Source organism: Ovis aries, chromosome 7, assembly GCF_016772045.2.
Source record: "Ovis aries strain OAR_USU_Benz2616 breed Rambouillet chromosome 7, ARS-UI_Ramb_v3.0, whole genome shotgun sequence".
In the NCBI taxonomy this organism is placed as follows: domain Eukaryota; kingdom Metazoa; phylum Chordata; class Mammalia; order Artiodactyla; family Bovidae; genus Ovis; species Ovis aries.
Window position 1 is genome coordinate 68,852,926 of NC_056060.1, and position 22,293 is coordinate 68,875,218.

General features: G+C 37.0%; 1 protein-coding gene across 10 annotated transcripts in view; it reads left to right on the top strand.

Annotated features, from left to right (window-relative positions):
• Positions 1-22,293, top strand: part of KIAA0586 (KIAA0586 ortholog) — a 138,530-nt gene that overhangs the window by 103,297 nt on the left and 12,940 nt on the right. For 6 of the 10 annotated variants that reach the window (XM_012181727.3, XM_012181728.4, XM_042252573.1 and 3 more), the window contains one exon: positions 21,135-21,200. The exons of the other annotated variants lie outside the window; for them this stretch is intronic. In XM_012181727.3, the coding sequence (XP_012037117.2) occupies positions 21,135-21,200 (66 nt within the window). The remainder of the gene's footprint in view (positions 1-21,134; positions 21,201-22,293) is intronic. 10 annotated transcript variants of the gene reach the window in all.

Consider the following 22,293-nt stretch of genomic DNA (forward strand, 5'->3'; position numbering starts at 1 on the left):
TTCTTTAGTTTTTCTCTTAAAATTTTAAGAACTTCATAGTAAATAATAAATTAGAAAGTCAGACATGCTTTACTAGAGTCAATGGGAAAAAATTAGAGTATATGTTTTGTGGTTAAATAGTTGTCAAAGGTGTTTAAAATTACAGCATTCTTCAGTTTTCTTATTTATAGATTATATATGTTGCTCAGAAAATATGTATCAAAGTGCTAAAACTAATTAATATAATTGCAATAATTTATCAAAATCTGGTTACTTTTTTGTGGGAAATCACAGATTTTTTTTTTTTTTTTTTTTTTTTACATTATGTATTGAATTGGGCTTCCCTCATGGTAAAGAATCTGCCTGCAATGCAGGAGACTTGGATTCCATCCCTGGGTCGGGAAGATCCCTTGGAGAAAGGAATGGCAACCCACTCCAATATTCTTGCCTGGAGAATTCCACAGGCAGAGGAGCCTGGCAAACTACAGACCATGGGGTCACAAAGAGTTGGCTCAATGGATATGAGTTTGAGCAAACTCCAGAAGATAGTGAAGGACAGGGAAGCTTGGCGTGCTGTAGCCCATGGGGTCGCAAAGAATCAGACGTGACTTGGTGACTGAGCAACACCAACAAATGTCTTAAATTTAATTCCTTTACATCTTAGCACCTTTTATACCTCACTATAGTGATTGTAACTTCAGATATGTGAGAATTAGGAAATTCAAAGCTTATATACATTTGGAACCTATTTCTAACCACAAGTGCAAATGAAAATTTTTGCCTTTGTATTTGAAATATAGTTAAGTTACAATAGATCTCAGAATTACAGTTGGTTTAGTAATTTTAAAATTACAGTTAAAAGTTTGTATAATTGATTTTTTTTCTCATAAGGTATGACAGTAATTTAAAAAACATGTGTAGATCTCTGATAGGGTTCCCAGAAGAAGGGGCACAGACTAACAAGTCTGCCCCAAATCCATGTAACCAAATGTTTAACAAGCATAATCTGAGTAAATGTGTTTTTTACAAACCCATGCTATTACTGATTAATAAAATAGAAATTCGCTTTAAAATATTGCTGAATGTGGGGTTTCTGTTTACCCCTAGGAGGAGGAAGGTGGAGAATGTCACTTCTAACTATAATAAAAAGTCAGATAAACTATAAAATCATAGCATTTCTTGAACCAATCAGATAGTTTATAATGTAGAGCAGGTAGCTTAAAGTCCACAGAAAGGCAGACTTCTCTAGAGAGCTGGGACACAAGAACTGTGTCACCAGAGACGGTGCCACAATATAGTCACAGGCACCGTACAAGCAGATAAAGATGTGTTTGACTGAGCTTTTCTTTAATGAATTAGTAAAGGCTAAGCATACAGCCATTGGTAGCTACTGATATAAAAGTAGTTCACTCCTACTTGGAATCTCTTCTCCACAGACCTCTGGAAAAAGAATGGGAGCTAAGACAGGAGACTGGAGAGATTCTCATTCACTGATACAGTCTTAGAAGGGTAGCTCCCACTGCCAGAAAAATGGGAGAACTCATTCCAGCATAACCCTGATACCAAAACCAGGCAGACTTTACTGGAAAAGATTATAAACCAGTATCCCTCATGACCATAGACAAAAAATTCCTCTACAGAGTACTGCCAAATTGAACTGACACTTTTTATTATTCAGCATTCAGCTGCATTTTCCCAAGTCCTTTCTGAACCTGCAGTTGAAAATGGCTTCAGTTCGGTTCAGTGCAGTCGCTCAGCCATGTCCGACTCTTTGAGACCCCATGGACTGCAGCACGCCAGGCTTTCCTGTCCTTCACCATCTCCCGGAGCTTGCTCTAACTCAAGTCCAGTGAGTCAGTGATGCCATCCAAAAATGTCTTGTTCATCCTTAACTCCACCCTCCAGATCTTTGGTGCCCTGAATGTAATCTTTTTTTTTTTTTTAATTTTCTGTAATTATTGTTGACTGTGCTCGGTCCTTGTTGCTGGCCAGGTTTTTCTGTAGCTGCGGCGAGCGGGGGGCTACTCTCTAGATGCGGTGCATGGGCTTCTCACTGTGGTGGCTTCTCTTGTTGTGAAGCACAGTCTCTAGGGCGTGCAGGCTTCCTGCTCAGCTCCCGGGCTCTAGAGCACAAGCACAGTAATGGGGTGCATGTGCTTAGTTGCTTGGTGGCATGTGCGATTTTCCTGGATCAGGGATCAAACCCATGTCTCCTGCACTGGCAGGAGGTGTCTTCACCACTGAGGCACTAGGGAAGCCCTGAACATAATTTTAGCAATAGTTTCCATTTACTGAAGTTTTATTAGGCACTTTATGTTGTCTCATTTATTCCTCATAATGCCACGCCACGCAGTTGGTAATTATTCCCATTTATATGAGAAATGATAAGGTTCGTGAAGGTTAACTAACTTGCCCAAAGCACACAGTTCAGAAAATGAAGGTTTAGACTCAAGCCCATATCTACTTGAGGGCAAAATTGATGTTCTTTTCCTTGTTTTATACCATCTTATTGAGTGAACACTTAATAAATATTTATTGTATGACTTAATAGTTTATGGCAAGAGCTGCCTTTACCAACTCTGTATTCTCCAGACTGATTAAAGTTTCAGAGAAAGTGATATATAGGGTAGTTTTGTAGTTTATTTGTTAAGATAGGCTTTTTAGTTTATTTAATAGACCTTGTTTCCCAGCACAGCACTGTGCTTAAATACAGTCAGTGATCAATGTGTTGATTGAATTGAATTTGATGATTCAGTCCATTTTGCTTTTGACCCCAAACAACATTTAATTCTGTTACTTAGTAAAAAGATAGAAGGAAGAAGAGAAGGAAAGAAAAGAAAGAAGAAGAAGAAAATGAGAATAGTTCCTTATAATCATTTTTCAGTTGATACTTTTGAATGTAGACATGGTACAAACAGCCATCGTACGATAACCCTAAGTCATTTCAACCCCACTGCTGGGCATACACACCGAGGAAACCAGAATAGAAAGAGACACGTGTACCCCAGTGTTCATCAGCACTGTTTATAATAGCCAGGACATGGAAACAACCTAGATGTCCATCAGCAGATGAATGGATACGAAAGCTGTGGTACATATACACAATGGAGTATTACTCAGCCATTAAAAAGAATACATTTGAATCAGTTCTAATGAGATGGATGAAACTGGAGCCGATTATACAGAGTGAAGTAAGCCAGAAAGAAAAACACCAATATAGTATACTAACACATGTATATGGAATTTAGAAAGATGGTAATGATGACCCTGTATGCGAGACAGCAAAAGAGAACAGATGTGTAGAGCAGACTTTTGGACTCTGTGGGAGAGGGAGAGGGTGGGATGATTTGGGAGAATGGCATTGAAACATGTATACTATCATGTAAGAAACGAATCACCAGTCTATGTTCGATGCAGGATACAGGATGCTTGGGGCTGGTGCACGGGGATGATCCAGAGAGATGATACGGGGTGGGAGGTGGGAGGGGGTTCATGTTTGGGAACTCATGTACACCTGTGGTGGATTCATGTCAATGTATGGCAAAACCAATACAGTATTGTAAAATAAAGTAAAAATAAAAATGAAAAAAAAAAAGAAAAGCAGAGAAAAAAATAAAAAAATAAAAAAAATAAAAGATTTTGTGATTTATGTACTAAAATTTTTCGTTCTTTGAGGATGTATTAGTTAAGCAAGGGGAACAGACAACCAAGAAGATGCCCAAAGTAGAGAAAGTTAAATTGGGTTACACGTTAGTCAGTGGGCAGTATTTTTGAACTCTAAATGAAATAGAAATAGTGTGAGTATTCCTTCACTCATTCTTTACTTTTTAAATTGAGATAATTATAAAATTTTACCTTTCATAAGGTACAGTTCAGTCATTTTTAATATATTTTAAAAGTTATAAAAATTCCAGAAAATATTCTTTGCACTAAAAGAAATCTCATACCCAATAGTATTCATTCTCTACCCTCCCCTCCCCCCAGTTCCTGGCAACTGCTAGTTTACTTTCTATCTCTATGGGTTTACCTATTCACATTTTATATAAATGGAATCATACAGTAGGTGGGATTTGTGTCTGTCCTCTTTAACATGTTTTCAAGGTTCATTCATGTTGTAGAGAATGTCATTACTTCATTCCTCTTTATAGTTCAATAATGTTCCATTGTATGTTCATTCTTAGGTCATTATTTTTAGCATCCTTTTTGTGTAAAAGACTGTGAAGGTGCTTTGGAGTTAGAGAAAGAAATAAGACAAAGCATCTTCTCTCAAAGGATCAGAAAAAGAAAAAGGAGTTGTTTGAGAAAAGTAATTTCTTTAAAACACTGCATTTCAGAAATAATTTGTTGGAATGCTATTAAATATAAAAAGACAAACATCTTTTTGTAATCAAACTGTCAAATTGTCACTTTTTTCTCACAGTACTGAAAAAGTAAACATATGGCAGCAAGTGTGTTAGGGCAACTTTCTGATTGTCTTTATGTATATACATTTCTTACATTTTATGTGAGAATGTTTGGATGGAGGTGGGGACATAAGCCATATGAGAGAAGACACTCTTCTGGCATGTTAATGGATTTTTAGCATAGATGAGTATTTCCACTGTTCCTACCAGGCAGAATTTACATCTTTTATTTAAAAATAAAAATATATGTGTGTATATATGTTATTATATATATGTGTGTGTGTGTGTGTAATCTGAGAGAGAAATGTGCATAACTAAGGCTAAGAAGATTGATACAAAAAATCTATTAGAAAAGACATTGAAAATTATTCAAGGATTTCCATAACATTTTCACTTGTTGTTGCTAAAATATTTTCACTTTCTATGTTGGAGTATTTTAATTATAGATATAATTTACTTGTCTTATTGTTATAGAATTAATGATACATTGTGTATAAAGCACATAGATTTTTCTCAAGTCTTTGATAGTAAACCTGTCTCACCAGAAACATATACTAGGGTTCCAGAAATCTGTGCAACTCTTTCATTGTTCTTAGCCAGATTTCCTAAAACCTGACTTTAAAGTTTTTATGCTGTTGTTTATAGAAATCAAATTGATATAAAACATAATTTAAATTATTCATTAAACTTAGTAGCTTTTTTATTTAGCAGCCATTAAATAAAATTTAACCTTCCAAAATAACCACAGAGATAAGTATAGATTTGATAATATCCTTGTATTTTAATATCAGTGAAATACTGAACTAGGAGTAGGAAAATTGCATGCAGTCAGATGAATAACCTTTGGTTTTGTTGAACTGCGAATGATCCTTCTGCTACTAAGAATCAAAGGTTATAATTCTGATTAGTGATAGCATCTGATTTTCTTACTCCAGATGTAGTAGTATTTTTATTATACTACACTGCCCTATTCCAAGTAACACTAACTACATTGACAAGTTAGTGTATTATAGATGATTTTCTTCCAATCAACAGAATAATCATTCAAATTTTTTATGATTTTAGTTTTATATAAATTAAATACAAATCAGACTATTTCAATCAATGGATGGAAATAGTCTAATATTCTACTGAGCCAGTGATAGTGAAAGTGTTCAGTTGTGCCCGACTCTTTGCGACCCCATGGACTATACAGTCCATGGGATTCTCCAGGCCAGAATACTGGAGTGGGTAGCCTTACCCTTCTCCAGGGGATCTTCCCAACCCAGGGATCGAATCCAGGTCTCCAGCATTGCAGGCGGATTCTTTACCAATTGAGCCCCAAGGGAAGCCCTCTACTAAGGCAGCTGTACCCTAAATAAAAGAGAAACTGGATGATTTCAATTCAGAATTAATTAGAACAGGGAAATAATATTTTTATACTTACAGGATGTACCATCACTAGATAGTTTTAGTCTTTAATACATTGTCTTTCAAATTTGGACTTAATCTCCTGCATTTCTAATTTAAAATGTAGATTCCCAGCTTAACCCTGAGACTGAGTCTAAGCCTGGCAATCTGAATGCTAAACTAGCACCCCTGGTCGTGCTGATGAGGAAAGAGGACTGCCCTTTGTGAAATACTGCCTAATAACTCCAGATGTTCATGCTGATGTCTGTTCTACTGTAGAACTAGAAGCACTGCAGCATAGAGCTCATACTCTGGACTCAGACTTCCTGAGTTCAGTTCTAACTCTGCTGGCTACTCACTAGCTGGTAACTTTGGGCAAGATACTTAACCTTTCTGTGCTTTTCTCATCTGTAATATAGTATCTATTCCAAAAGGTTGATAGCTTGGTTGAAGACATGTAGTGCACGTAGAACAAGACTTACACATATGAAAAGCTATGAAAATATTAGTTATCATTGGCATGACTGTCTCCAGAACGCCTCTTCTTTTTGAATACTCATGCTGTAATCAGCTCTTCTTTAACAGATAGCTATTGAATCTGCATTGGTCCTGAGCTTTAAGGACGTTGGTGAGAAAATGCTAGAGATGGTACAAGTTCTATATAGTGTTAAGGAGATAAATTGACTTACAACAATTTTTTTTGTTCTTCAGTGATTGTATTTAAGATAATTTCTATTTACTAAACCTAGGATTGTTTTACAAAAATTTTTTATTGATCTGCATATTGGACATAATGAAGCTTATTAACCAGGGTAATTTCCAATTGATAATCTTATCTATTGACAAATGAGTATTGTAGTGAATTGCATTGTCAGCAATTCTCTCATTTTAAATCTAAGAGAAACTGATAATGCAAGAGCTTAGTAATCATTTATGAGCTGTGGCATCCTGTTTAAAAGTAAGGGTTAAATTTAGGGGCCAGGTTGGACACACATGAAAGTATTAAAATGGTTAAATTTCATGGCAAAAACCCCTGTAACTCAAATGGCAAAAGCACTATAATTTCATCACCCATCCTGGAAAACTTCCTCATATATTCTTGAGAGACATTTTTCTCCTTTTTGTTGTACTTACATATTTTGTTTTATTAATACTTTAATGTTTCTTATCCATAGTACTTTTCCTTTTTACCACTATTAACACTATTATTATTGATGTTATATAGAATAAGGTTTTATCTATGTAACATGCCCTCAGTTTTTGCCTTTGGGCTCAGTCTTTCCACTATGCCTATTCTAAAGAAAAATCTAACATCATCCAGATATGCTTAATACTACTAGCTTTTTTACCGAATCATGAAAAAAAAAATTTAAGTCAGAAAACTCTCCCAAGATTGTTCTTAGCTATAAAAAACAACATTGGTGAATTAAAGGCCATATTTTTAACCATGTAATTCATACATAAACATGTAATGGAGGCCTATGGCAGAGTTCAAAGATGTGTTCTACCCAAACAAACCTGTAGTGATTTAGAAACACAAATGAGATCATAGATACTGCTTGGAGATGGGAGTGACGGATTAAAATTTAGGTGCTTAGGACTGTGAAGTTTTCTAGGCAGGTCTTACTGATTTTGAGCAGTATTTATGATGAAGAAATTTTAAGGGAATTATCTTTAAATAGAGTTCTCATTGCTGGTCTAGGGAGAGTTCAACTTACTGCCTCTCTCATTTCCTTTCCGACATAAAGTCAACTCCATTAAGGAATAGAAGGGATGACTTTTGGACTTCTATGATGTCGTTCGGAAGCAATTGAGTACTAATCAGCTGGAACCAAGTTTTCTGAGATGGCTTTTTATTTCCTTTCATCTTCCCTAGATTTTCTTCTCTCCCTAGAAACTTCAGTTTGTGGGAGAAATTGCTGGGGAATAATAGTAATCCTTGGAGTATAGGGATAGTTGTCTTATTTGTTACAGAGCTTAATACTTAATACTTTGTCTTTCTTCCCCTAACTAACCTGGCTGGGTTGGGTAATGGGACAGGAGGCAGGTGTTGTGAGGCAGTTAGTGTATCGGTTAGTGAAGCCACTTCAGTCATGTATTCTTTCTCCCACCTGTACCGCAGCCTCCATTTACTCAGTCCGGTTTCTCTTGACCGGCTATTCCTCAGGCCCTATATTTTGCCTGATCTATATGGTTAACTGATGTAAATACTGTCTTATAACCATCCAAGACCTCTGTGTCTCTTTGATCTGTGTTAATCCCCATTATCTGATTTTTGTTCCTGGTCATGAAATTCTAATGGTGTTGATGCAGTTTGTAAAATTATAACCTGTTAGCAAACTGTGCCAGAGAAGGCAATGGCACCCCACTCTAGTACTCTTGCCTGGAAAATCCCATGGGCGGAGGAGCCTGGTAGGCTGCAATCCATGGGGTCACTAAGAGTCGGACACGACTGAGCGACTTCACTTTCACTTTTCACTTTCATGCATTGGAGAAGGAAATGGCAGCCCGCTCCAGTGTTCTTGCCTGGAGAATCCCAGGGACGGTGGAGCCTGATGGGCTGCCGTCTATGGGGTCACACAGAGTCGGACACGACTGAGGCGACTTAGCAGCAGCAGCAGCAGCAAACTGTGCTGTGGGGCTTGAATGGAAGTTTGGCTATTCCCCAGTAATAACGTTTATTAATTTCATATGGATTTTGGCTCCAAAATAACATCTATTCTAGCCCTTCTCCCCAAACCCTTAATCCAAATGTTATCCCCTCAGTTCTTTTTTAATATATGCTTTTGCTTTTCCAACTTCTACTCTTTCAAATGTATTTCCAAAATTCTAGTCTTTCATTTATAGCTACTCTAGCTCTGACTTCTTACAACTCTACATTAATCTTTTCATTTTTTCCCCTTTTGGGTTCAAGAAAGAATAGTGCTTTTTACCTCCTTGAAGGTAACTCTTCCACCTGCAACTTTGATTCCCATCTCATTTCTACTGTTGACAAAGGAAGAGGGAGAAAGACATAATCCTGAGAGATGAAAAGGGTAAGTGCAGAGAAAGAAAGGGAAGGAATAGGAAGAAGGGAAGAGGTCTCACTTTGAGAAAGTAGAGGGGAAAGGAAAGGGTAGGAGGGGAAGGAGCAGGGGGGCAAGGAAATGAATGTGGAATAAGAAGGATCATTCATTCTTATGTACAAAATGAAGATGGGCTCAATGAGTCTTCAGGTCAGTTGTAGCCACAAATGCTTCATAATTCTATTTCTTCTCAACCCTCATCCTACAGTGCTTACCAGTGTCTCCTGCGTTTCCCTTCACATGCCCTTCTTAGTGTCTTCGCTTGAAACTGTTCCCTCCTCTGCCCTCTTTCACCACCTTTCCATCCTAGAAACAAACATTTTTGGTCTACTCTGTGTCCCTGAAGGGCCTATGTTATTTGGTATATATTTCACTTTTAGCCCTTGCATCATACCTTGTAGTATTATTTCCTTATGGCCTCTCTCTTTCTCTGGAAAGTAAATTTCTTAGAGACAATGGCCTTGTTTCATTCATCTCTGCACCACCTGCTCTCGAGCACAGCACCACAAATGGTAGTTTTCCATTAAGTGTTTATTGGATCAAATGTATGAGGTAGTCCTATTCTCCCATCTAGTTCAGGGGCCTTGTTAACAGTTTTCTTTCTTTTTCTATTCATTCTTAAGTAGTTGCTGTGGGCAAGGTATTGTTCCAAACCTTGGAGAGAGTATGGTAAACGTATCAGGTGAAATCCTTGCTTTCACAGAGCTTACACCCTTGTATACATAATAAAAAAAAGTAAATTAATTTACAGCAATATCAGATGATGTTAAGTGCTGTGAAAAACATAAAGGGTTTTTAGAAGTCCTTGGAGTCAACAGGCAAGTGCGGAGTGACTAGTGCTGTTGGAAAGCCAGCATGTTGCAAGCATCCTAGTAAAGATTAGATGGGGCAGAGGTCATCAGTGAATGCTAAATGTACAGGAAAGTTTAATGAGGGGCAGCATATTTACATGGTCTTAAAGTGTCTCATCAGAGAAAGGGAGACATAGGATAGTACCCTGATGGGATGATCAAAATTAGTGCAACTACAGAGGGGCAGATGAATACTATGTGCCTCCAGTTGGGATTGCTGAGACCTAACCTGCATACGGTCACCTAAACACAGGGTAAAGTTAACCACTATGGATCTGGGCAAGTGAGATACAGGTATTCTTTATATTATTCTTGTCACTTTGCCGCAAGATCGAAATTCTTTCCAAATAAAAAGCAAAACATGTTTGAAAGGTATTCTTCATTTTAAAAATAATGTCTGTCAATTTGTATTTCTATTAGTTTCAATTAAGAAGAACATAAAGCAGAGTGATAGATAGTGAAGAAGGCAGGGTAAGTGGTTTTGCTTCTTTAGATCATTTGGTTAGGGGAGCCCTTTTTGAAGGAATGGCATTTCCACACAGAGTGAAGGGAAGGAGAAATGTTGCAAATGTTTGGGGAAGAATATTCCATATAGGAATATGAAGGAAAAATGAAGGTGTTAAGGTGGGAATGAACTTGCCCGAGGAACAACAAGAAGGCCATTGTGGTTGGAGGAGAGTGTGCAAGGGAGCTGTGGTAGGAACTAAGACAGGAGATGTAGGCTGCAGACCATGTCGAGCTCTGCAGACTCTGAGAAGGAATTTGGATTTCAGTCTGAGTATGATGAGAATAAAGATAAACTGGAGGACCGTAAAGAAGGCAGAGCACCGAAGAATTGATGCTTTTGAACTGTGGTGCTAGAGAGGACTCTTGAGAGCCCCTTAGACAGTGAGGAGATCAAACCAGTCAATCATAAAGGAAATCAACCCTGAATCCTCATTGGAAGCACTGATGCTGAAGCTGAAGATCCAATGCTTTGGCCACATGATGCAAAGAGCTGGCTCATTGAAAAATACCCTGATGCTGGGAAAGATTGAAGGCAGAAGGAGAAGATGGTGACAGAGGATGAGATGGTTGGATGGCATCACTGATTCAATTGACACAAATTTGGGCAAACTCCAGGAGACAGTGAGGAACTGGGAGGCTTGACAGTGCAATCCATGGGGTTGCAAGAGGACACAACTTGGCAACTGAACAACAACAGCAAATGATGAGAATCCTGTGGAGGGTTTGAGCTAGGAAATGACAGACTTGCATTTACATTGTTAAAAGTTTCCACCAGCTTCTAGATGCAGAACAGACCTTAGGGAGACAGTGGTGGAAATAGACTAATTGGAAGTGTGTGACTGTCCCAATATTCCACGAGAGGTGATGGTGGCTTGGACCCTGGTGGAGGTGTCATGGTGGTCAGGTTAAGGCTATGTATTGATGGCATATACCTAATAGAACTGAAGAATAAGTTGATTTCAAAAATTACTTACTAAGGCAAATTAGATGTAGAGTGTAATTGAAAGCAGAGTCAAAGATTAGTTACTCCTAAATTTCTGGTCTGAAAATTACTGGTTGAATGATAGTGCTACTTATTAAAGTTAGGAAGATTGAGGTGAAAATCAGCCATTCTGTGTAGGACACATAGATTTTGAGAAGCCTAATGTATACACCCGTGGTGGATTCATGTCAATGTATGGCAAAACCAATACAGTATTGTAAAGTAAAATAAAGTAAAAAAATAAATAAATAAAATAAAAAAAAAACTTCAAATGATAGGCAGTTTGTTATTAGAATTCAGTGAAGAGGTTGGGACTGGAGATAAAAGGCTGAGAGTTGACAGTATGGATGCTATTTAAAGTTGTGGGTATGGATGGTGTCACCCAAGGATTAAGTACAGAAAGGGAATGGGAGCATCCCTGGATTAAAATCTTGGACATCTTCAAGATTTGAAGATAGAGAAGGAAAGGGAGCCAGCAAATGAGACATTAGACCCAGTAAATGGTTATCTCACAGTATCAGGAAGCACCCTCGTTTGTTGTACATTTTATAGATGGAAAGCACTAATTATTCTTACTGAGTTAACATTTGCCTCTTATAACTTCTCACTTATTGGTTCTAGTTCTGTCCTATTGGGTGTTAGAAGCAGGTCTTTCAATGGAACAATCTTTCAAATATTTGATAGCAGTTATAATCCCAAATCTACATGCTGTCTTCCTCTTGTGTTCAGTCTCTCAGTCGTCTGTGACTCTGTGCCCCCATGGACTGTAGCCTGCCAGGCCCCTTTGTCATTGGAACTTTCCAGGCAAGAATACAGGAGTGGGTTGCCATTCCCTGCTCCAGGGGATCTTCCCATTCAGGGATCGAACCCACATCTCTTGCATCTCCTGCATTAAAGCAGATGATTTTTCATTACTAGTGCTACTTGGAAAGGCCCAGGTTCCTTTTACTATTTCTTACATTGTTTCCAAGCTCTTTACTAGTTTGATCACACTCTAGTCGATCTATCCTGCCTAGAGTTGCACTGGGATAGAACACAGTCACTGCCAAATATGATAGATTTGTTTCTTCCCCCAAACCTACAGTGATGAAACTAAAATCTTGGACATCTTCAAGATTTAAAGATAGAGAAAGGAGAGGTGCTTTATAACTGACAAAAAGACTCTCATGTGTTGAAGTTTTCATTCTCACAGTAAACTAGTGAATATATAAAATGTTTTTATTAGTGTTGTTACACAGATGAGAAAACTGAGGTTTCGGAGAGGTTAAATAACCTCACTACTCTTGATTGCCTTATTGTTCACAAAAGTTAAAAACTGGTTTAATACTAAAGTTTTTAGTGTTCTAATAAAGCTAACCAAAATTTTTTTCAACAGCTTGGTGTCAAGCTGAGTTTTCTACTTTCTGTTGTTGATTTTTTAAATCATAATATTCCTCAACTTTAATATTATCCTGAGAAGTTTCTCAGTTGGTCTTCCTATATTCATTTTGCTCCCCTGTTTTATCCACCCAGAGCAAGAGTCATTGTTTAAAATATTAATCAAATCACTTGACTCCTTGCTCAGACCCCTCCATAGACTTCTTTTTGCACAAGCCTAGAGTCCAGACTCCACATTATCCTAAAAAATTCTGCCTGATCTGGCCCTTGTTCTTAGAAATCATTTCAAGATCTGTGTATCAGATAAAAGTAGTTAATGCAATTGCTTGTTTTTTTCATACATATATGTATGTGTGGATATATATATATACCCATAAAAGTAAAAATGGGCAATGTCTGAGGAAATTTATCTCAGTATACCTAATAATAAAAATGACACCAACTCCTTTTTCTTCATGGGTTAATCCAAGATCTAAGAAATACATTTACTAATAAATCCCAGACAAACTACCTTTGTTAATCATTTTATTAGAGTTGATTCCATGCGTTTAGAATAAGTTTTAGCAGAATTGATACATTTATTCTTAATTCCTTTTGTATAAGACCATTTTTTTCATGTTTTCCTTTCCTTCTTTATTACATGGGAATTCAGCTTATAAGCACAACCTGATTTTTGGATTTGATGATTAAACTTAGTCAAAACCATCATTCAGTACCGTTGCCAGTAATTTAGACTGTAAAACAATGTGTGTGAATGTGTGTGCATGAACAGCAGATTGGAGGGGCCGGGGCAGGGGGATGCCCGTGGCTGGAAATGCTGATGACTGCATTTAGTCTACACATCAGGCTGTTACTCCGCTTCTGTTTCTCTGGTTTCCTTCAGAAATGCCTTGCAAAGGATGAAAGATCTAATGCAACCGGAAAGATGTCATTAAATGTTTGGCCTCAGTTTTTAGGGGTGGGAAGCATAAAAAAAAAAAAAATCAGGATAGTGCATCAAATGCAAATTGGGAAACCTGGGTTGTGTCTCAAGTATCACAGTAATTTTCACAATTCCACAGATTCATGTCTTCTAAGAAACCATTTTTTATTATAAAGATATAAAATAGATTTACTGTTTTATACAATTTTATATATATTTTATAGTATAAAACATGTTCAAATAATTGCGTGAAGGGTGCTGTTACTTTCAGTTTCTTTGATGGGCTACTTGTTATCACATAAGAATAGTGATTACACATATAAGGCTTTCTTGGATGTGTTATTAAATTAGTAGCAAATGCAGAGGCCCAAGTTGTGCTGGAATTTCTAATGGAAAATAAGCAATTACCTATGAATTATTTTAAGCTAGAATGCTATTTACTATCTTTCAGAATAGCAGAACAGATGACTATTGTGGAATATATGCCCATAGAGTCTTAAAGTGAAATGTTATTGCCGAAAGTTATCTTAAAATCAAATTGTTAATCTTTATTATATTGTTAAGATGGACAGGAACCAGAAAAAGAAAAATGAACAGGTACTTGTTACTGTGATAACACTCACGCAGTGTAAGTCTGTAGAGAACTCTGGCACTTTTTTGCTGTGAATATAATTACAATAATACTGTCCCATCTAATAAAGTCAGAAAAAATCATTTAGGTAGAAATGTAGTTCCAGAAGCCTGATTATTGCCTTCATGTTTTTCTTCCTACATTAAAACAAATCAGACTGAGGAAGTCATGGAAATATTATGTTGGATATTTTCTAATTGCTGTGTCAGCATCATCAATCATTTTCTAAATTTACCGATTTCTTGAAATAGCTTAACCTATGTTCATAGCACTTTACAGGAAGCAGCACAAAATTAGTTTCCATGTCCTCATATATTTCTCTCAGTGTCACAAAAGTATTTATTGTATAAATGAAATATTTGTCTTTGGCAGAAAGGCTTGTACACCAAACTGCAATTAATGAATATAAGAATTAGAAAGCAAAACTTTGTTTAGTCTGAGGAAAAACAATTCTTTAAACTGTAACCACATGACTGTTTCTTGTTTGCATCAACTCTGGGTGACTGTTATTGTCTTCTGTGAATTCTCTGGGGCAGGGGCCTGACTTTGTTGAATGAACCAATTGTTTTCCTTTGTGTTGCCCATCTAGTAAGTTCCCATCTGGTTTGTATCAGACTGTTTTCACAGCCAACAACTGCTGTCTTCTCTATATCCTGACACTTCAGGGCCCCACGCTATCAAAGCGCTGCTGCCATGGCCTTGCTGGCAGGGCCCATACAGCTGCGCCTCACAGCTTGGAACTATTACCCAGCGTAATGGTAACATAGAACTTGGACTGGCCCTTATTCCCACTGGTGTCGTGTGTACAGTGAGCAGAAATCCCCCTTGCTTCCCTTCCCCCTAACCCTGAAACTTACTAGTCAACAGAAAATCTTTGGAGCTCTAATTTTAGGATATGAAATGGTGGTGTTCTTATTTTCTAGTGGCTTCCTGTATTTGAAAGCTCATTTTTCATTCTTTCACTCTTTTTTTCAAGTTACCAGGTCTGGCCTTGGGGAAGTGAACTGGCACTGTGTCACATTTAATTTTTGTTTCCAAATTTAGTTAGGCGTGACTAGATATGGCAAAACCACTATAAAGACTATACAAATAATACACTGTGTTTTTAGTGATAGTCACAGGCCATAGTTAGAAGTTTTCATTAGAAGGAATTTCCAACTCAGAAAATGAATTTTCTGTGTGTAAATTATAAAACACTCAGATTCAAACTGTTAAGTAAATATTAGGGACGTACTTTGCTTTCAGCTTTGCTATCAAATGTTGTTTATAAGGATATGATAATAGTGACCTTCTAAACAATCTGTGGCCTTGCATGATTAAAGTTATAAGAGTTACTATTGATTAAGAGTTATAGTTGTGTTTAACTGTTATTATGATGTCATTGCTGTATAGATGTAAGCTGAAAGAGCAAACTTTTTTTGTAGTCAAAATAAGGAAATAAGTGGCTTTTATAAAATGTATTGATATTTTAGAAACACTTTCAAGATTAGTTAAAATGAGATTAGTTTGAGCCTTCAGTTGAATTGAATGGCTCATTGTTGCAGCATCAGGTATCCTAAGTAGTAAATCAGACTAGACTTGAGAGTCAATCGAGAACAGCAGCGGCAACAACCAGAACTTCCCTCCTTGCCTTCTGCTTCTGAAGGCAGTGGCAGCCACTCCAGGATTCTTGCCTGGAGAATTCCATGGACACAGGAGCTTGGTAGGCTACAGTCCGTGGGGTTGCAGAGTCAGATACTGCTAAGCGACTGTGGCTTTCTTTCACTTTCTGAGTAATTTCAGCTCACAGTTGTTTCAAGATTTTAAGAAAAGAAATAAGAATTTGTCTTTGTAGTCAGCAATGTGGCTGCTGCTGATGCTAACTTGATGTGAAGGGCTGCCTGGCACAGTCAGTTACGTGGCATTTTCATTCATTGGAAAACAGTCTAAAACAAGAAGATGAAACTAACCTTACGGCAGAAAGTGAAGAGGAGGAACTAAAGAGCCTCTTGATGAAAGTGAAAGAGGAGACTGAACAAGTTGGCTTAAAGCTCAACGTTCAGAAAACTAAGATCATGGCATCTGGTCCCATCACTTCATGGCAAATAGATGGGGAAAATGTGGAAACAGTGGCTGACTTTATTTTTCTGGGCTCCAAAATCACTGCAGATGGTGATTGCAGCCATGGAATTAAAAGACGTTTGCTCCTTGGGAGGAAAATTATGACCAACCTACATGGCATATTAAAAAGCAGAGACATTACTTTGTCAACATAGTCAAGGCTACAGCTTTTCCAGTGGTCATGTATGGATGTGAGAGTTGGACTATAAAGAAAGCTGAGTGCTGAAGAATTGATGCTTTTGAACTGTGGTGTTGGAGAAGACTCTTGAGAGTCCCTTGGACAGCAAGGAGATCCAACCAGTCCATCCTAAAGGAGATCAGTCCTGGGTTTTCATTGGAAGGACTGATGCTGAAGCTGAAACTCCAATATTTTGGCCACCTGATGCAGAGAGCTGACTCATTTGAAAAGACCCTGATATTGGGATAGATTGAAGGCAGGAGAAGGGGACGACAGTGGATGAGATGGTTATATGGCATCACTGACTCAATGGACATGAGTTTGGGTAAACTCTGGGAGTTGGTGATGGACAGGGAGGCCTAGCGTGCTGTGGTTCTTGGGGTCGCAGAGTCGGATACAGCTGAGCAACTGAACCGAACCTTTTAATTGATGAAACTAACCTGTTGAATTTTTTTCGACTTCAACCTTTTATGGAAGTATAATATACATACAGAAAAGTACACATAGCTGTACAGCTGAAAGAACTTTCAGAAACTGAGCACACTTAGGTATTCAAGAAACAATATTGCCAGCATCTCCAAAGCCCCTTCATATTCACTTTCAGACACAGCTTCCACTCCCAAAAAGATAACCACTGTTCTGAGTTTTTTTTTGTTCTGACTTCTAGCAGCATAGAGTAGTTCTCTTGACTTTGTACTTTAAAAAAATGAAATCACACTGAATGTATGGCTTCTTTCATGGGGCAAACCTATTGTAATTTTTAAGATTCCTTTAGTTTTCAAACCATTATGGCATGCTTTTATAAAGAATTATCTGAGAGGAATTTGTTTTAGTAGCTGTGTCACAGGCTGTTCAACCAGCAGGAAGTGTCTTGTAGATAAAGTTGTCTACTAAAACATCGAGTCTCTGTTTGCAACCAGATTTTAATGCTGGAATGTCCCTCTAGACATTCCTGCCACTAAAAGGCAGGAACTCTCTTTGTCATTATACTGCTCAGTAAGCACTTAAATGGTTTTTAATGAGCCTTAATAACTAAGTGTATGTTATTCAAATAAATCATAGTCTGCATTCAGAATACGTGGGTCATCTATTTTCTGAATTACCAATCAGCTTCCTGTCAGTTGAATATAAGCTTTTATGCTGCCAGGATACTATTTCTGAAAATGCTATTATTGGCAAGAGTTGTATACCTATTAGCGATACAGCCAATGAGTAACATATTTGTTTGAAAAGTATTAACTTCTATATTTAATAATATTCCTAATATCCCCCTTTTTTTCCTTCAGTGAGCACGCTAGTATAAAAGGTCCAGCTATTCCGATTGTTACTAATTTTAGATTTCTGCCTGTTAGATTTGGTTTCAAATTCTGGGTGTCACTCATTTAAAACCTCTTGTTTTGTGGGTTAAAAAATTTCCTATTTTGGAGGCCTTCATCTTTATATCCTTGTTTTGCAGTTAACAGTCCTACAGTACTGCATGGTTTTCTTAAATACATAAAGAATTTGTTTAAAACAATAATATAACGATCTACAGCTTTAAATATTGCTATACTAGTGGTTCTTACTAAAAATAGTATTACAGAGTGGAAGATAAATTTTCAACCAAAAATAAAATTTTTGTAATACAGGAATAAAACACAAAGCCTAGGTTCCTATCCTTTTAAAAGTACCACTTTTTGAAATATGATGACTTGCTTTCATGTTGACACCATATAGCTACAAGATTTTGAAAGACCATTTAAAGTGCTGAAATACAGTGAATGTTTGGAAGAAGTATAGTGTACAGGCGGTACAATCCCCGTGCCCTCCATGTGCCCTCATTTAAAGCATTTTCAGGAGTATCCCTACTTTTCCAGCCTTCGATTCTATTTTTAGATCTAAGATCGTTTGTTTTTATTCCGTGGTAGTTTTAAACATTTAAATAAAGTTAACACATTTGCCTTTTGCGGTGAAGCTAAAAGGATAAATTACATTCACAGGTAATTTATGACTCAAATTATAGTCAACACTACCCACTAGGAATTTCCATAGAAATGTTAATAGCAATTTTTAGATAAAATATTTAGAGATCTTCTCTTCTTTCTTTGACTTGAATACCAATGAATATTATGTTTCTTCAGTTTTGAACAGCAGGGTGAGGAAGTGTAAGAACTAACAAACTTGATAAACAGCTTTCAAGTCCTGTTTGCCATGGTGTGGGTTGTGTTTGCTACCTTCATTGTCACCTACAGAGCACACTATACAAACTCCCAGTAAACCCTGTCGCCAGCAGGTGAGAATTATGAGGCAGCTACTTGGTATAGGAAAAAATGACAATAGTCAACTCTGGTATTGACAGAGTGGTCTTTTTTTCCATTAGAAATCACTGTAGAAGTATTCTCTGCTAGTTTGGGTAAAGGAGAGTTTTGTTTATGGTTATGGTAACGACAATGAAAATAGGTAACAGCTACATTTATGTGTACTTCCTTTATGTCATGTACTCTGCTAAGATCTTTAATCAATTCAGTTAGGTAGGTAATGTTAATAGTAGTCTTATTTCACACTTGACGAACCTGAGGCTCAAAGAAGTTACATATTTTGCCCAAGGTTACACACTTAATAAATGATAGAGCTGGGAGTCAAACCAAGTCAAATTCCGAAATCAACGGCTATGCTCTTGAACATACTATATATTTCCTTCCTTCATAACTTTAAAAAAAAAAAACTAGAACAGATAATTTCTGATTATTCTTACAGGCCTCAATAGCTAGCAGAAGAATATGAAAATATTGGGTGGTAGGGAAAGAACCTTTTCTTATGAGTTGTAGTTCCACAGCTAACTTGTGACGTTGATTTCTTTGTCAGTGAACCTTTCTGAATTGTGATTTCCTTATTAGTAAACATAAGATAATCTCTGAGATCCCTTACAGCTCTACTGCTCTAATATGTGATCAGTATTTTTTTCTTTTTCGTAAGCAAAAAATCTCCCTGTCAAAATATGTTTTGGAAAGATTGCTTTAATGAGAGCAATTCTTTTGTCAATTGGGAAAAGTTAGAAAATAATCATAGGCTAAATAATAATAAAACAACCACTTGCTGAGTGCCTCTGTGGGCACTGCTCTAGGTTATTTAATTTACGTATATCGTTCTTGTTCATGATAATAAGAAACCCGTGAGCTAGAAGAGGAGATGGAAGCACAAAGTGGTGATACTTCGCAGTGTGTGTTTCTCCCAGACCTCACGCAAGTCGGCACTATGATTCATATTCAGGTAGCTTAGTCTCTGAATCTGTGCTCTTAGTCACAAGCTGTCTCTCTAATAAGAGTGTCTGTTTATTATTAACTTGCCAAAATTTTTTTATCTTACATACCAGTGTAGTAGGAACAGGAAAAAAGTAGATTCTTTTTCTTAGCTTCCACCCTGTTTTGTTTAGTCTGAAAGGGGATGATGTTGCTTATTTCTTACTATAACACAATAGGTAAGTTTGAATTCTGGGCTTTCAGGGAACCACTTCAGAGAAAACTGCCTCTTAATTTACTTGATACAAACAAGTGGTTCTTCAGTGGAAGCGATCGCTGACATAGTATTGATACCTTTGTTTCTGTGTTTGTATACCAGATTCTATAAGACTCTGAATTACAGAATCTGGAAAGCGCCTAGCAGTAAGTTTTGTCCCCTCGCTCAGAAACTTAAAGGCAGAGGGAAAGTGAACGTAGATAGTATCTAATAGTAACATCATAGTAAGCGCTACTCCCTCTCCCTCCTCACCGCATCCCAGAGTACCGGGTTGAGCTCCCTGTGTTAAACAGCAACTTCCTGCTATCTGTCTCTTTTGCATATGGTTATGTATATGTTTCGGTGCTACTCTCTAAATCTGTCCCACTCTCTCACCACACTGTCCACAACTCTGTTCTGTATGTCTGTGTTCCTATTCCTGTCCTGCAAATAGGTTCATCAGTACCATTTTTCTAGATGCCATATGTATGCTTTAATATACAGTATTAGCTTTTCTTTTTCTGACTTACCTTACTCTATATAACAGGCTCTAGGTTCATCCACCTCACTGGGGACCCATCTTGCACTGTTGGTGGGGATGTAAATTAATATAGCTACTATGGAGAACAGTATGGAGATTCCTTTAAAAACTAAGATTAAAACTGCCATATAACCCAGCAATCCCACTCCTAGGCATAAACCTTAGAAAAACCATGATTGTAAAAGACACATGTACCCAGTGTTCACTACAACGCTCTTTAAGATAGCCAGGACATGGAAGCAGCATGGATGTCTGTTGATAGATGAATGGATAAGGAAGTTATGGTACATATATACAATGGAGTATTACTCAGCTGTAGAAAGGAACAAATATGAGTCAGTTCTAGCGAGGTGGATAAACTTCATTTATAATGATTAAATCCTTAAGTAAGGGAATCTGTGAAAACTTTTAGCTTTGGAAGAAATGGCCCATGAGCTTCTCTTATTTAATACAAATAATACTACAAATTCTCTCATGATCATTTCCCCTAATTTTTGATGCATAAAGATAATAATCTATTAGGTAAAGTATTATCCTATTGACAGTCATTAAAATTCAGCTGTTTAATTACTTTTTTTTATGTTAAGGCCACAAGGTCAGGCTTCTGTTTGCCTGGCTTTATGAAACTAACTGTGGAAGTGCATTTAGTTTGTGGCTTTGTTTGTTTGTGGAAGAAACCATGATTATTTCTATGCTTCACTGATTTTCTTATGAAAAAAAATTTTTTAACTGTAGCTTCACCAGGTGATACAGATCAGACACAAATTGAGCCCAGTCTGTACCTCACATCTTTATTTACAGGTAAGATTTTTTACTTTAAACATTTCAATTTTTTTTTCATTTCCTTCTTTCTCTCATAATAATCAATACAGTAGAAACAATAATTCCAATTTTTTATTCTTCTAAATATCTCCAAATTCATCCCAAGTATAAAATTCCCTTCATACACTAAACTCTCCAAAAGTTAGGGGACCAAAAAAATCTATCATTTCCTCTATGAAAGTTTATAAAATGTTGAATTAAAAGGCTGCAGGTGTGGTATTCAGAGCACTGAGGCTAGTACTCCAGATAATTCCATCTGGGGGAGGTTATTTGTTGGGACAGGACACTGTTTAAACTTTGAAGTCAGTTTTAAACAAAGTGAAGCAGCTGGAACCTGGCATAAGAAGAAACAAATCTTTCACGTTAGCTATTGCTTTTGGAGAAAAAAAGATTTAGAGTTGTTTTTACAGGTGCCGATACATTTATTCTTTCTATAGGAACTGCTGTATTTTTATCTTAAATTATAAATTTAAAAATAAGCATTTGTCAACTCATTTAAAAAACAGAAGCAATAGTAAACTTAAAAAATGTAATAGGATTTATATGTCTAAAACACATTTTGGGGTGAGACTATAAAACATTTTAAATCACTTTTAAACTTGAAAGTAAGGAAAGAAATGTTTAATAGTGACTAATTCTGTGAAGCAGAGGCAAATCTAATTTTTCATACCATGTACTTAACATCAAATGACCAGACATCATCAAAGTTTGTAGTATTTATTCTCAAGCACGGAAGCTATGATTGCAAAATCTGCAGGGCTGGGTTAAGTATGTGAGGAGAATTGAATACAGCAGGATAGTTTAGCAGCTGCTTAAGCAAGGAATTTAAGCAAGAGTAGATGAGCCCAGAGTGGGCAGAAAAAATGCTTCAAGAACTCAATAAAGCACAGCTGAAATACTGTAACATTTTCATAGACAGCTGGGAAGCAACTGTGTTGCTGGAACTCAGGGCTAATCTTAAAGACAAGATCTGGTCAACATGAATCTAAGCAAGCTGTTAGCCATGAGGAACCACAGACTGTCTAGGCAGAAACAAATCAGCTTGGTCCAGCAATCATTTTAAGGCCCAGCA